This window comes from Thamnophis sirtalis, unplaced genomic scaffold (genome assembly GCF_051295495.1).
Source record: "Thamnophis sirtalis isolate CommonGarterSnake01/CBP01778 unplaced genomic scaffold, rThaSir2_p1.2 scaffold_9, whole genome shotgun sequence".
In the NCBI taxonomy this organism is placed as follows: Eukaryota; Metazoa; Chordata; class Lepidosauria; order Squamata; family Natricidae; genus Thamnophis; species Thamnophis sirtalis.
In genome coordinates, this window is record NW_028261389.1 from 52,759,119 (window position 1) to 52,774,519 (window position 15,401).

The window sequence follows — 15,401 nt, forward strand, 5'->3', positions numbered from 1 at the left end:
GAAAGACAAGTTTCATCAAATTTGATTGTTATTAATTATGCTACTGGTTAGCTAATAGATACACTTATTAGTATAATTGTCATTTAGGATAAAAATATATTGAATATAGATATTTAAAATGTTTATCGGATTACACATATTTATCTCTATCTGTACTTATTTGTAACATTCTAAGTATTTTATTTATTCTTCAGACATTATTATTCAGTCCATTTTTGGCTTCCGGGGCGGGACTTTGCCGTTGGCGGCGGCTTAATTGAGCTGCTCCCAGATTTCTGGCTCGTTATCTACCTAAACACCCAGTAGATATCTCATTCTTCAGGCAAGAAGTTTGCAGAGAGAGACCCAGCTGGTAAGGCTTTCTTTGAAGTTTGCAGCTTTTTTTTTTTGCTGCGAACAGAAGGGGGGGAGACAACTAAAGCTGAGTCATACCTCCGGCCAGAAACCTCGGCTGTCTTTACAGCACAAGGCAAGGAAACCCCTCTTAGGACAATTTCTGAAACTATTTTATCTGAAACTAATACAAGCAGAGCCCGTACCTGAGAACTTTATTTGCTTTTTCCAGGAAAAATCCTAGCTTCAGTGTTATAAAGCTTCCTTTGTGTAACTGTTTTCAAGATGGCGATTCTCTAGCTTTCGCATTTGCAATAATGGTATATCCCTAATTCCTTGGCAAGGAATCAAAGGAATAGCCTCTCACGATCTAATTAGCTCCACTTCTTTGAAGATTCTTTCTTATCAAACTCTAAAAGTTTTCAAAGACTCTTTGCTAATATAGAGACATTCCAAACAGAGGGTTTTTTTTGTTTTTTTTTGCTGAACTGTTTTGGTGCAATGCCAGTCTTTTGAAACCTTCCGTAAACTCTCTGCAAAAAGGGAGGAACTTTTCCCTTTTTTTTTTTGTAAGCTGCATAGCGGGCTAGCAAAATTTGATTAAGTGCTTAAAGCAAAGACATAATGGCATCAAAATTAAATCCTGCGAAATTACCTCCTAGAGCCACGTCCCCCATACCTGGTACAAAGTTGCAGCCCCCACCCTCTATGCCCCCTAGTGGAGATCTACCAACGAAAGAATTCTTTTTGGAAATGTTCAGAGAATCTAGAGAACAGAATTTAGAAACTTTCAGAGAATTCAGAGATGAAATAAGGAATGAGATAAAAGTCTTATATGATAAGTTTGATACTAAGATCACCAAAATGAATGATGATATGATGGGAATTGTAAATGTACTGACAGAATATGTTTCTGGAATGGAAGATAACTTAGAGGTTCTTAATGAAGCTAAAACTAACTTGGCATCTAAAACTGAAGTGGTGGAACAAAAAGTTGAAAATGCTGAAAAACAAATTATTATGATACAGTATAAACAGATGGAGCTTGCATTAAGAGTCAGGGGGCTGCGCGAAGAGAAACAGGAGAACTTAAAGCAGATGTTTTCAGAGGCTTTTGACTGTTTGGTGGGAAGACCGGGATCCAATTTTGATTGGCAGATCGACAAAATTTATCGCGTTAATTCTTGGGCGGCAAAACAGAAGCAACTCCCCCGAGATGTGGTAATATACTTTGTTACAAGAGAGTTCAGAAACATGATACTACAAGAGTCCTATAATACCAGGCTTCAAATTGGCGGACAGGATTTGATTGTCTTGAAAGAAATACCACCTCAAATGCTAAGAGCCAGAAGAGATTATGCTTTTTTGGTGGAAGAGCTCAGAAAGCGTCAGATACAGTATAGATGGGATGTCCCATTTGGTATCATAGTTACATTTGACAAGCAAAGATATCGTCTCAACTCTGTATGGAAAGCTCGAGATTTCTATCATAAGATTCTGAAGGCGGGACACCCTGAATCATCGGGATATGGAAAAAGACCACGAGAAGGACAAGATAAACAGCAAACTACACAACTACCAGACAAAACGTATCATCTCCCCCTCCCGGAAGGGCAAGGGGTCAGGGAACAAAGACCTAACCGTACGACTACCAGACAAATGGAAAAACAAGCTATAACGCAACAATCTCAACAATCACCGGCCATTGATCAAGGAGTCACAGCAACAAGCTCAGAAGCCGTGGGAGGAGCCAGACCAAAGGTTAGACAGGCCATGCGGGAGGCTCTAAAAAAGCTTCAGGCAACCAAAAATGACAACTAAGATTTTGACATGGAATGTTAACGGACTGAACTCTCCACAGAAGAGAAAGAAAATATTTCATTATCTCAAACAGTTTAAGAATGATATAATTTGTCTGCAAGAAACTCATATCAAATCAACTGATCAAAAATATTTGTTTAACCCCAAACTTGGTCAACATTTTGTGACCTCTGCTACGGAAAAGAAAAATGGCATCGTTGTATACTTAAGAATAGACATTAAAGCCGAGTTAATTGAAGCAGATCCCTTTGGAAGATATATCGCACTAGATTTAATCTTAGAAGGGAAAAAGACATTACTTTTGGGAATTTATGCTCCTAATCAACAACAAGATGGATTTTACAGAAATCTCCATGCTAAATTAGTACAGTGGGACTTTAAGTCTTGTATACTATTGGGCAACTGGAATGGCGTGATTGACACTAAAAGAGAAGACATCTCGCCCGAACACTAAATTCCGAGCTAAGTTACCCAAATCTTTTTTTGACATGATGGACGATTTCGAATTGCGAGATGTTTGGCGCAAAAGGAATGCAGAGGAATATGACTTCACCTTTTTTTTTGATAGACATCAATCTCTTTCAAGGATTGACTTTATACTAATTACTAATGATTTACTTTCTAGAGTGAAGAAGACAAAGATTGCGGCGAGAGTTCTTTCGGATCATAACCCAGTTTGGATGGAACTGGGAAGGGTAGTGCAGGCAAGAAGGTCTTGGAGGTTGAATGAAAATTTATTTAGATATGAAAAGTACATTAATGATTGTAAAAAATTGTTATCTGAATATTTTATTCTCAACATGAATAAGGGTACATCTATGGAATATGTATGGGATGCAAGCAAAGCGTATATGAGAGGAGTACTGATGAATATAAACAAAACACATAGACACAAACAAGGGCAAAAACGAAAAGAATTGGAAGAGGAAATTAAAGGGAAAGAGTTGGAATTAACACTGAATCCAGGCGATATAAAGGCTAAGGAAGCAATCTCCATATTAAAATCCCAATTTGATATGCTGATCTCTGACCAGGTAGCCACCAGCTTATTATACGCAAAACACAATACTTTCTGTAACGCAAATAAACCCGGCAGGTGGTTGGCTTATCAGATTAGGAAAAAAAGAAAAACTCGAAATGTATCCAAATTGCGTTATAGAGGGAAGGAGATGTTTCAACAGGATGTTCCAAAAGGCATTTCAGGAATTTTTTACAGAATTGTACAAAGGGGACAAAATTAGGGGTTTAGACATAGATAAATATTTAGATAAAGAGAAAATCCCCCTAGTTAGAGAAGAATATAGGCTAAAGTTGAACCAACCAATAACCTCTGGGGAAATCCTGCAGGTAATTAAGCAACTAAAGTTAGGGAAAGCACCAGGTACAGATGGTTTAACGGCGGTTTATTATAAAAACTTACAGTTAGAAATGGTAGAACCTCTTAGAGAATTATTTAATAAAATTCAGTCGGAAGGTAAAGTGCCCCCATCATGGAAGACAGCGTTTATATCGTTGATACCAAAAGAAGATCAAGATATTACTCAGCCAAAAAATTATAGACCTATTTCATTACTTAATGTAGATTATAAAATTTTTACTAAAATATTAGCAAATAGGTTAATGGTGGTTATTCAACAATTGATACATACTGACCAAACAGGTTTCATACAAGGGAGACAGATGAAGAGCAATGTTAGATTAATCATTAATGCTTTAGAATATTTGGGAAAGAACAATCAAATCCCTGCCGCATTCATATTTTTGGATGCTGAGAAGGCCTTTGATCGAGTTAATTGGCAATTTCTGTTGAAGATATTGCAAAAAATGCAGATAGGAGATGGCTTTTTACGGTCAATTGGTGCAATATATCAGCAGCAAACAGCCCAAATCATAGTCAATGGAAGTTTAACAGACTCCTTTCAAATCGAAAAAGGTACAAGACAGGGCTGTCCTTTGTCCCCACTATTGTTCATTATAACTTTGGAAGTATTGTTGAATAAAATACGGGGCTTGGATGGTTTAAAAGGGATCAAGATTAGACAGCAAGAATATAGAGTCCGTGCCTTTGCGGATGATTTGGTCATAATATTGGAACAACCGCAGGAATCCAGTACGGTCTTAATGAATACGATTAATCAATATGGTCAAGTCTCTGGCTTTAAAATAAATTTAGGAAAAACTAAAATATTAGCTATAAATATGAATACTAAACAAAAGGAAGAATTAAGAGTGATGTTAGGATGTGAGGTTGTTAAAAAAGTCAAATATCTTGGAGTTAATATTTTAACTTCAAATGGGAAATTATATAAGCATAATTATGAACCACTTTGGCATAGTATACAGACGGAGATGAAAAGGTGGGAGAAATTGCATTTATCTTTGCTGGGTAGGATAGCGGCAGTGAAAATGAACATCTTACCAAAATTTTTATTTCTTTTTCAAATGTTACCAATACTTAAAAGAGATGTGAATCTTTTAGAATGGCAGAAGGGTATCAACAAATTTGTATGGGCAGGAAAGAAGCTGAGGGTAAAGATGAAAATAATGCAAGATGTATGTGAAAGAGGAGGATTGAAATTACCTAACTTAAAATTATATTATGATGCAGTGGCATTATCTGCAATTAGTGACTGGACCCATTTAACCAATGATAGAATATTGAATATCGAGGGACATGATTTGGTATACGGTTGGCATGCTTATTTGTTATTTAACAAAAAAATGGATAAGAATTTTAAAAATTATATTTTAAGAAATGCTTTATTGCGGGTCTGGAAAAAATATCAACACAAACTAAACGATAAGTTGCCCATGTGGGCAATTCCTAGACATGCAATTCAAAATATGAATATAGAACAAAAACATGATGGAACCACTTACAGACAACTTCTTATTTCAGAGGGGGGGCGGGTGTTACAATTAAAATCTTTAGAGGTACTTAAAGAGGAGAAGGTGGTTCAGGCGTGGTTTCAGTGTGGCCAATTGCGGGCTAGATGGAAAATAGATCAAAAAACTGGCTCTGTAAAAGCTGAGGATGATTTGTTTAAACAAATAAGAGATCAGAGCGCAATGCATGTGAAGAGGATATATAGTGTACTGGTGCAGATGGATTCCGAGGCGGAGCTGGTTGGGGACTGTGTGATGGAGTGGGCTCGGAATGTTGGGGAACCAGTGGTGCTGGACACATGGGAGAGAATATGGGTGGGAAATGTGAAATTTACACGGGCACAAAATTTGAGAGAAATTTTTTATGGGATGTTTTGTGGATGGCATTTGGATCCCAAAAGGCTTGCTTCTGTGTATCCGAGTGTACGGCCTAAGTGTTGGAGATGTGGTTCTCTTGACGCTGCATGTTTTCATATATGGTGGACATGTCGTAAGGTTGGGGCGTTTTGGATAAAAATATGGTGGATCCTGCAAAATATCTTCAAAAGAAGGATAAAATTCACCCCTCAGTTGTTTTTACTAGGTATGTATACTGACTTTACAGCGGTGGAGATTGACTTGGTTCTGTACTTAATGGCGGCAGCAGGACTGTTGGTGGTGCGGTACTGGAGGAGGGAAGACGTGCCTACAACTCAAGAATGGACTTTGAAAGTTATAAACTTAGCCGAAATGGCAAAAATTTCATGTATCTTAAAGAACATTCAGACGAGAGATGTAGACGAGACTGGAGGAAATGGATTGACTGTACACGGGGCAAATATGGGACTGGGAAATTCCAGATAGCCTATGCTTAAGATTAGCAATAACTTAAACTGTTTAAAGTTTGGGTAACAGTAAGAAGCTGAGTTCAACGTAGAGATCTTAACGACCTTTTTTCCCCCCGGTGCTTTGTTTTAAGACATTTTAGACTGTGTTTGTTAAAAAGTTATACCATGTACGGGCTCTGGGAAGTCGGGGGGAGGGAAGGGAGGTGGGGTTCTAGGGGGAGGGGGGACGGGGGAAATATAATATGTGGTAGATCTTAAAGCACATGATTGCACTTGTATACTGTGGCTTTTTAATGTCAGTCTAAAAATAGGACAAGCTGAACATATTGATAGACAATAGAGGTACACCGAAGGGAGGAGCAGAGCGAAAGAAGAAAGAGGGGGTGGAGAGGGTGGGAGAGAGGATTGGAGGCAGGAGGAGAAGGAAGGGAGGGAATGTATTGGGAGAGAGGAGTGAGGAGGGAATGTATTGGGAGAGAGGAATGTATTGGGAGAGAGGGGAAGTAGGAAGTAGAGGGGTATGTTGGAAGGAAGAATGAAAGTTGGAGGGGGGTGAAAGAGGGTGTATGGTGGGTCAAGGTGGTATATTGGGTTTGTATTTTGGGGGGTATTGTCTATAAAAGCGAGGGCTGTGTTTATTATTCAATGTTATATGCCCCGGTTATGCACAGTATACATGTGATTGTATGGAATGAAATGGAAATAAACGTATTTTCTAACAGTCCATTTTTTATTTTTTATTAGTTTTATTTGTAATTATTTCTCTAGTGTTTCTTTTCAATTTTGCACAACAATAATAGTTAATAAAAAATGAGATGGAACAGTTGCATGAAAATTTTCAACTACAAACATTTGTTGATACCTCAACTCTACTTTAACTTAGATATACAGGACGTATTTCAACCTAGATAATCCTCACAGCTATTGTAAAATCATAAAAAATCATAAAGCACTATAAAATACAAAGACAGTATAACCAAATAGCAATTCAGTTGCTGGAAAACCTAAGGCAGTGATGGCAAACTTTTTTCCCTTGGGTGCCGAAATCGCACACGTGGGCCAACACCCATAATTCAATCCCCCCCCGCAGGCCCCGCCCCACATGCATGCACATGCAATCCCCCACCCTTCTCTTATGGTGCTAACAGGCCTCCCTGAAGCCTCCTGGAACCAAAAATGAGGCGCTGCATCCCCCCACCCCACCCCGGTGGAACCCCATTCATGCGCACACAATCCCCCCCCCACTCCCCGTGCATGCAAGTGTCTCCCAGAAAATCAGCTGTCCGGCAGGAGGCGCACACGCATGCGCAGTGGAGCTGACCTTGGCGACAGTTCGCATGCCTGCAAAGATGGCTCCATGTGCCACCTGTGGCATGCATGCCATAGGTTCGCCATCACAGCATTAGTTTGTGTGTATGGCTACAATTCCCAGAATATCTGTTCAGCATAGTTTTTGTATAGAACTAGTTTCTGAAAGCTGTGATGGATCTTTTTTTATATATATTTCTAAATTTTAAACATGAAGATTAAAAAACAACACACACACACACAAATAGATTTAAGAAAAAACAAAAAGTGCAAGGAAAAAGAAAAAATAGAAGAAAAATAGAAATTAAAGAGAAAAAAAGATATTAAAAAGTTGGTTCCAATATTCTTCACAGCAGACATAGGTACAAATATATTTTAATCTCTCTAAAGTTATATTTCTCTTCTTTCTATCTTATCCTATCTAACCATCAAAAAAACATAAATCACAAGTTCATTTTTTTCATTTTTACATTAAAAGTCCATTAAACACTTCCTGTCACCAGTAAATGTAGAGATAATGTCTTTTCTCTAATCAAAGAAGTCAGAAGTCAGATTTTCAGAAAATGTATCAACTTCATGCACCATTTCCCCATAGTGAGGTAGTGTCAAATCTTTCTATTTCTATGCATATAATAATCTCATAATGTAACAAACAGCTGTAGATCTATTTCAGAAACCTTATGATTCCATTTTAAAGTAATTTCTTCAAGGTGATAAATTGTCCATATGCTCCCACAATGGCAAATTTTGGTTGCAAAGATTTATAAGAGCTGTGTTTCCAAGTGGCACTTATCACTAAATAAATATTTGCCTAAAACATTCAGACACTTAAATCTTATTCTTACAGATATTGCAATTCTGACACAATTACACTGCATAATTACAGTTTGATTTGTCAGAAAAAAATTCAAAAGCCACACAGCATTTTCATATGCAAAAAAATATATATGCCAAAAAAAGTGATACAATGTTTTGAACATTAAAAAAATGTATTGGGCATTTGGGTAAGTAGAATTTTCACAAGACCACCTTGTATGCCTGGTGTGAGCGCCACGGCTCGTCTGAAGGCTTGTGTTTAAAGAAGTTATATTATATCATTCTTATGGCTAGCTTTTATGTTAGTGTAACAGAATTACTTCACACAGTGTTTTTATTAATGCCAGAAAGAGCTAAATCATTAAAAGAGGAAAAGTTTTCAAATATCAACACTTAGTGGCAGGAAAATCCTACTCATATTATCAACATGAATCTTTTCACCCATTTCAATTAAGTATTGTAATTCCTCAAAATGATAAGTCCCAATATAATAAGGAGGCAGAATATGAACTATATAGGACTTTTAAATAATATACTTTATGCCATTTACTGGGTGGAACTTTAAAAAGTGTAAAGTAAAACAATATTATACCTTTGCAGATGAGTAACTAACATAACTTCTAATGTCAAATTTAAACAGAGAAATCCAAGGCAGCTTCTTAAGCATTATAAATATAACTCTACTTCTATACAGAAACGCACACAAAACTTTTGGAACTCATTATACACAAGCAAGTACTCCAACAAAGCATAATTTGAATGGCTTAAAAAAAAAAGAACAGGAACCCAAAAAACGCAGAAAGAATTACATATTTTCCCACACATTTATTTATTTATTTATTTAACTCCAATCTTGAGGAATTCACAATTTCCTTATATAACAAAGTAGGTTAGTCATGTTAAAAGGCACAACTGATCTCCACAAGGCCAAAACAACGGGTTTTCGAAAACGATGCAAAGGAGGAAGAAGACCCCCCTCTCTGTCTATCCTAGCTAGAACACGTCTCATAGCCCCGCATTTTTCCTGGGTCCAGGGCACACATGGGCTAGTCAATGTCAGGGACTATTTCTTCGGAAATTAAGGAAATAAAGCCTCGTCAACTACTTCCCCGCTTAGATATTCCCGAAATGAATTCCACTAGGTAGCAGCTTTCAGCCCTACAATTTAGGCGCGAGCATGTGCAGAGCGCCTTCTCTCAGCACCGGCTATTCACGCTGGTCCCCCATACCTCTTACCCGGCTTAGAGGATGCAAGTCCCCGGCACTCTGAACCATGCGCTGCCTTTTAAATGCTAAATAAAAAAAAAGCTAAGTCACGCCGGGAAATCGACCAAGGCCAAACAGCCTGGCTGGGGCTTCCTTTGCAGCTGGAGGCGGAGAAAGAGAAGGAGGCGGTTTTTTACTTACCCCTCCCGAGTCGCCAAACGTGTTATGTTTTCGGACTGAAGCGGATCCCCCTGGCCGTTTGTACCCGGCAAGAATTTACTGCCAGGCAGAAAGTTCTTCTCACCATTTCTGAATGTAAGACGAAACCCCGAGTAGCCCACGCTCTTTTCTAAGCCCCAAAGTGGCGTGAGGGACCGTAGCGGGTGTCCCCTGCTTGCATCTCCCGGGTCCAGCCGGGAGTTTTTTTGTCGAGGAGAAGGACGAGTAGGAGCTGCGCCGAGGCCGATTTGCGGCTGTCATCAATAGCTCCCAAAGGCAAATTCTGCTCCTTTCTCCCTTCCGACCGTCAATGCAAGTAACTAATTGTGGGGAGAAGGAAGGAGCTTCGATGTTGATGTCCAAGGGGGGAGGGAAATAGAATAACTGATGTCGAGTCCATAGTAGACACAGGTACAGATTTTTCAAGGTCGCTTTTCTCCCCCTGCAAGCTGAAGGGTTTTCTTTTCTCTTTTGCACCTACCAATCTCGGAAACCTTCAGGCAAGGAACGATCCCTGGAATCTTCAATCCTGTCCTTCAATCACAGGAGAGCCCTAGGAGGTAAGACGATGTCTATCATCCGGGCCAATATCATTGGGAGCTTCTTAAATAAGTGAGGTTGTGAATTTTACATCTTTCTCCACTACAAAGTATAGGGTTCTCCACCCATTCTGGCTTAGGCACCAAGTAACTTTACCGCAAGATTTGCTGTTAAGCAGTTCCATTGTGTGTTTATGGCATATTTCCTAGCCTTGGCTGGCCACATTTCAAATGTCCCAGTCATTAGGGGCAGGGTACCTGGCTTTTTCTTACAGCTCTGCTGCCTTCCCATCTCCCATGGACCCCAGCAGGAAGACAGTGGTCTTCTCTTCAGACTAACTTGTAGATTGCCCCTTTGGGCACTAAAATCAAAATAAATTTCAAAGAAAAAATGACAAGATACTAGGACAGCATAAAGACGGGTTTGCTATGGTGGGTTGTTCCTGCTATGATTGTGCAACTGATTAAATTCAGTAGAAGAGAGCGGGGAAATGACTGCAGCTGCTGAGCAGCCCCCTCTCCCCTCTGATTGGTGATCAGAGTGTTCCCATGTCTTCCATATTTTTGACACCACATATGTCAGTATTCTCAACCTTGGCAACTTGAAGAAGTATAGACTTCAACTCCCAGAATTCCACAACCAGCTTTGAGTTGAAGTCCACACATCTTCAAGCCTTTATCTCTATGATAATGAGTGGCAAAGTGTAAAATGCTTTATGTAAAGGTAATCCTTGACTTACAAGTGTGAGCCCACAGTTACAGTCAGAAGTTCTACAGTCATAAATTTTGCAACCTTTTTTGCAGCAGTCCTTAAGTGAATGTGCTGTCAAAAAGCAAACGTGAACCTATTGTCTTTCTAGATATTTTTTGCCAGAAACATAAAATAAACATTGGTTTTCAGCAAAAAAAAATCATAAATTGCAGACATTTGACTGTAGAAAACTGCAAATGGCTATAAATGTGGGCCCTAAATCCAGCCACGTAACCATGGGAAGAAGCCATTGGAACTTCAAATTAGGTTGTAAGTTTTTCAGGGTCTTTGAATGATCACTAAACTGAGAACTACCTGTGGTTCTTAACTATTTAGAATAAGGGTTATTAAGCCACTACTAGCTGTCTTGCTATAAAAATGTCAATGTGTTCTTTTAAAAGTGATGAAGAAGGCATATTCTTTTTCTAGAAAAGGAATTCTAGAATGATGAGACCATCAGGGATTTTCACCATGCATTCAGTACTCAGTGTTTCTAAACCTCAGCAACTTGAAGATGTGCAGATTTGGAGTCCCAGCATTCTCCAGCCAACATACAGTGTAGTATCCATTGAAGCTTTCCTTAACTCCTACTAGCCTCCTATTAGGCTTTATGCCAGACTTGACTTGCAAACTTTTAAAAAGATTCTTTTGCTTAAAAATAATAACATGGAACTCTGAATATTGCAATGCAATAAGTCATCCTTCAGCAGCCTCTTTATTTAATGTCTCTGGGTTATGTTTGACAGGAACATATTTTTAGAAAATAAAACTGGTTTGGGGATGCAAGCTAGTACACTTGTTTGAAAAATGCATTCTACCTCTTAGGAGAAAGTAAAAGACTAGAAAGTGACAAACAATCCTAGAGGCTGACTGGAAGCCATCTAACTTGTTTGTTTCTGGTAAATGTTTTAGTACTACATAGCAGTACTTGGCCTGTCAGCCATTTTGTACCTTGAAGTTAATTTAGAAGTTGTAAGTGATTCACATCTGCTCATTTGATTAATGCAGAAAAATGACAACAATCTTGCTGAACTGCATTGGGCATCACTAGCTTCTAAGCCAAATTTGGTAGATGAAATACGTTGCTAGACAAAACACAGAACTTCATAAGAACCAAGGACACCTCTACAGGTGGTGGATAAAGACAGGGAGGAGTGCCTGGAGAGCCCACCAATTAACCTAATTGGCCAATGTTACCTGAGTTATTTCCTGTTTTAATTACACTAAAACTGAGTTGGATTTCCATTTGAATGTGCTAATATGATGTACCCAGTAAAGAAGTTCTTAGAGAAAGACCTCAGCCTCAGAGTTCTGATTTGCTTGAGTTCATTAGTTGGGATCATGATATCCTACTCATGCTGTATTGATCTGTGAAGTGGCATCTTGGTGACAGCTATTCCACTTTGGAATAGTTATTCGCTCTTTCATCCCCCTCCCAGAAGTTTACATAGCCTTATTATCTGTTAGCTTTTCCTAAACTAGTTTAGGGCAAGAAGTATAATTTAACTGGGAACAGCAAGACTAGAGAAAAAAGATGTCTTATTCAAAGGCCATATCGTACATTTTTTTCTATTAATTAACAGTAATGGAATATGTGGATGACTTTGAGGAATGAGAGAAAGAGATGCTGCCTAGGAAATAGACAACAGAGGCAGGAGTCCCCAGCGTCTTAAGGGTCAGAGAAAAAAACTTAGGAAGGACCCACCCTAATGGCACAAGCAGTTAGAATGGACAGTGGGAAATTTGTAGTTTTAGTTTAGCAAGATTCTTTTTCAACCTTACAATAGTTCTGCTGTAGCTTTACAATAAAGTTAGAATAGGTTTTCTATCTGGTTTAACTGTGAGGACTGACATCCATTTATAAAAACCACTAGGAGACAGTACCTGGCCAGTTTCATCCTAAACTGAGAGTCATCAGATGTTTGTGGTAAAGTAGCTCTCAGCTTATAAGAGTTTTCACCCTTAAAACCATTGCAGCTTTCCCACAGTCATAGGATCAAATTTCAGCTGCTAGGCAACTGATTCATATTTATGACAGCTGCAGTATTCTGGATCATGTGATCACCTTTTGTGATCTTCTCACAAACAAAGTCAATGGAGAAGCCAGATTCACTTAAGAACTGTGTTACTAAGTGAACAACTGCAGCAATTCACTTAACTGTGGCAAGAAAGGTTGTAAAATGGAGTAAAATTCACTTAACAAATACCTTGCTTAGCAACAGAAATGTTGGGGTCAATTGTACGGTAGTTGTAAGTCAAGGACTATGTGTATAGGTCAAACTTGAACATGTACTGTGTCCTTATAGTCAATATGTGCATTGCACTACATACACATGTGATATACACTGTCAAACTAGAGAATTCCTTCTCCTCCAAGGGAGAGATTAGAAATAATTTAAAGCCTTCTGTATGGAGACTGGGATATATATGATTTAATGCAATTTGTGTATCCCTCTCTGAGTGCTTAAAGGTAGGCAGACTGTATGTACCCTTCTAATAGATTCTGGTAGTAACGTTCAAGGGGGATGAAAGAGCGGATAGATTCTGGTAGTAACGTTCAATTGTTGCATTGAGTTCACTTTTATTGAACCAGGAAACATAGAAGAAAATAGCATTAAAATTAGTGTGTGGGGAAAAATGTGATCAAACTTGCTTACTGCCTGCAACCTTAGTCAGAGTCTACTCTATATAGAATAGTTCTTTCTGACTATCATAAAAGCCATATGAATTTTAAATATCTAAATTAGACAATAAATTTCAAAATAAATCTAAATACAATTGAATTACTTCTGAGGAAACATAATTAGGATTACATTGATGTGACAAACTTATTTTTCAAGTTTAAGATTTTTTTTATTGTTTAAGTGGAAAAAAGAATGTTGTCAATTCTCAGTTCCACAAAACACTAGACTTCGATTTAAATTATTCTGTTATTTTGGCTATCTCTCTGGTTTTATCTGAACCAAACAATAACAATGGAATACTTGGCATCTTCATTTATTCAAAGTTTTATGGCTGAGGCTGAAGGAAGGAGAGATTAATAATACCTATCTACTATTGACGATTGCAGTTTCCCAGGGTCATGTGATTAGTTTTTGTGATCTTCTGACAAGCAAACCCAATGGGGAAGCCAGATTCACTTAACAACCATGTTACTAACTTAACAACTGCGGTGATTCACTTAACAACTGCAAAGTCCTTGACTTGCGACCAGCACAAAGTCCTTGACCTATGGCCAGGCGCCAGGTCCTTGACTTACGACCTGACAGCCTGGTAACTGGAGGACAGCGCCCATTGGCTAAAACATGCCTGGCTTTTGATGGACTCTGATTGGTTGTTCTGCTTGACAGCTCTAGAATAAATAGCTGTCAAGCAGAGGGTGGTGCTGAAGTTGTTCTGACTTAGTTCTGTTGCTGTTAGAAGTTAAACGTGGTTTTTGTGTTACCTCAGTGTGTTCTCCTTCAATTGTCAGCTAGTATTTTTTTCTCTTTTTTTTTCTGAATGTAAATGTGTTTTTATTTTCCATTTTTCATTTTCATACAGTCACATATATACTGTACATAACCGGGGCCATATAACATTAAACAATAAACACAGCCATTCCTCTTGTCAACAATACCCCCCAAAATAGAAACCCAATATACCTCTTCGACCCTCCATACACCTCTTTCTTTCGCCCCCCTCCAACTTTCCATCTTCCCTCCATCATTCCCCTCTACCCTACTTCCCCTCCCCCTCTACCACTCCTCTCTCCCGGTACACTCCCTCCCTTCCTTCTCACCCTCCCTCCAATCCTCTCTCCCACCCTCTCTACCCCTCTTTCTTCTATCCCGCTACTCCTCCCTTCGGTGTATTTCTACTATATGTCAATATATTCAGCTTGTCCTATTTTTACAGTGAAATTAAAGAGCAACAGTATACATGTGCAATCGCGTTACATTGAAATCTAACACATACTATATATCCCCCCTCCCCCCTCCCCCCTAACACCCCACCTCCCTCCCCCCCCCGACTTCCCAGAGCCCGTACACGGTATAGATTTTAACAAACACAGTCTAAAATATATTAAGACAAAAGAAATTAAAAAAAGAAGTTAATAACATCTCTACATTGAACTCAGCTTCTTCCTGTTGCACTAACTTTGAGCAGTTTAAATTATTCCTGATCTTAAGCATAGTCCCGTATTTGTTTTGTATATAGTCAATCCATTTTTTTCAGTCTCGTTTATATCTCTCATTTGAATGATATCCTCTTTATATGCATTAAACTTTGATCTCTTATTTGTTTAAACAAATTATCCTCAACTTGGATAAAACCACTTTTTTGGTCTATTTTCCACCTGGCCTGTAATTGCCCATACTGGAACCATGTTTGAACTACCTTCTCCTCTTTCAATACCTCTAAAGATTTTAATTGTAGAACCCCCCTTTCCAAAGTGAGAAGCTGTCTGTAGGTGGTTCTATCCTGTTCTTGTGCTATATTCATATTTTCAATTGCATGTCTAGGAATTGCCCACATGGGTATCTTGTCATTTAGTTTATATTGGTATTTTTTCCAGACCCGCAGTAAAGCATTTCTTAAAATATGACTTTTAAACTTCTTATCCAATTTTTTGTTGAATAACAAGTAAGCATGCCAACCATATACCAGATCGTGTCCCTCGATATTCAGTATTCTATCGTTGGTTAAATGAGT

The 15,401-nt window shown here is 38.5% G+C and overlaps 2 protein-coding genes across 3 annotated transcripts in view; one reads left to right on the forward strand and one right to left on the reverse strand.

The window, feature by feature from the left end:
* The window catches only part of TMEM117 (transmembrane protein 117), a 99,251-nt gene extending 89,278 nt beyond the window's left edge, over window positions 1-9,973 (reverse strand). The window contains exon 1 of one of the 2 annotated variants that reach the window (XM_087723558.1): window positions 9,399-9,973. Coding sequence is in view for 1 of the 2 variants with exons in the window: in XM_087723557.1 (XP_087579683.1) it covers window positions 9,228-9,266 (39 nt within the window). In the remaining variant the exon portion in view is untranslated. Of the gene's footprint in view, window positions 1-9,227; window positions 9,312-9,398 lie in introns of those variants that run through there. The other variant, XM_087723557.1, reaches the window with a different exon arrangement.
* TWF1 (twinfilin actin binding protein 1) overlaps window positions 9,281-15,401 on the forward strand; it is a 41,074-nt gene continuing 34,953 nt past the window's right edge. Inside the window, 2 exon segments of the mRNA XM_087723043.1 lie at window positions 9,281-9,512; window positions 9,917-9,976. Of these exon segments, the coding sequence (XP_087579169.1) occupies window positions 9,281-9,512; window positions 9,917-9,976 (292 nt within the window).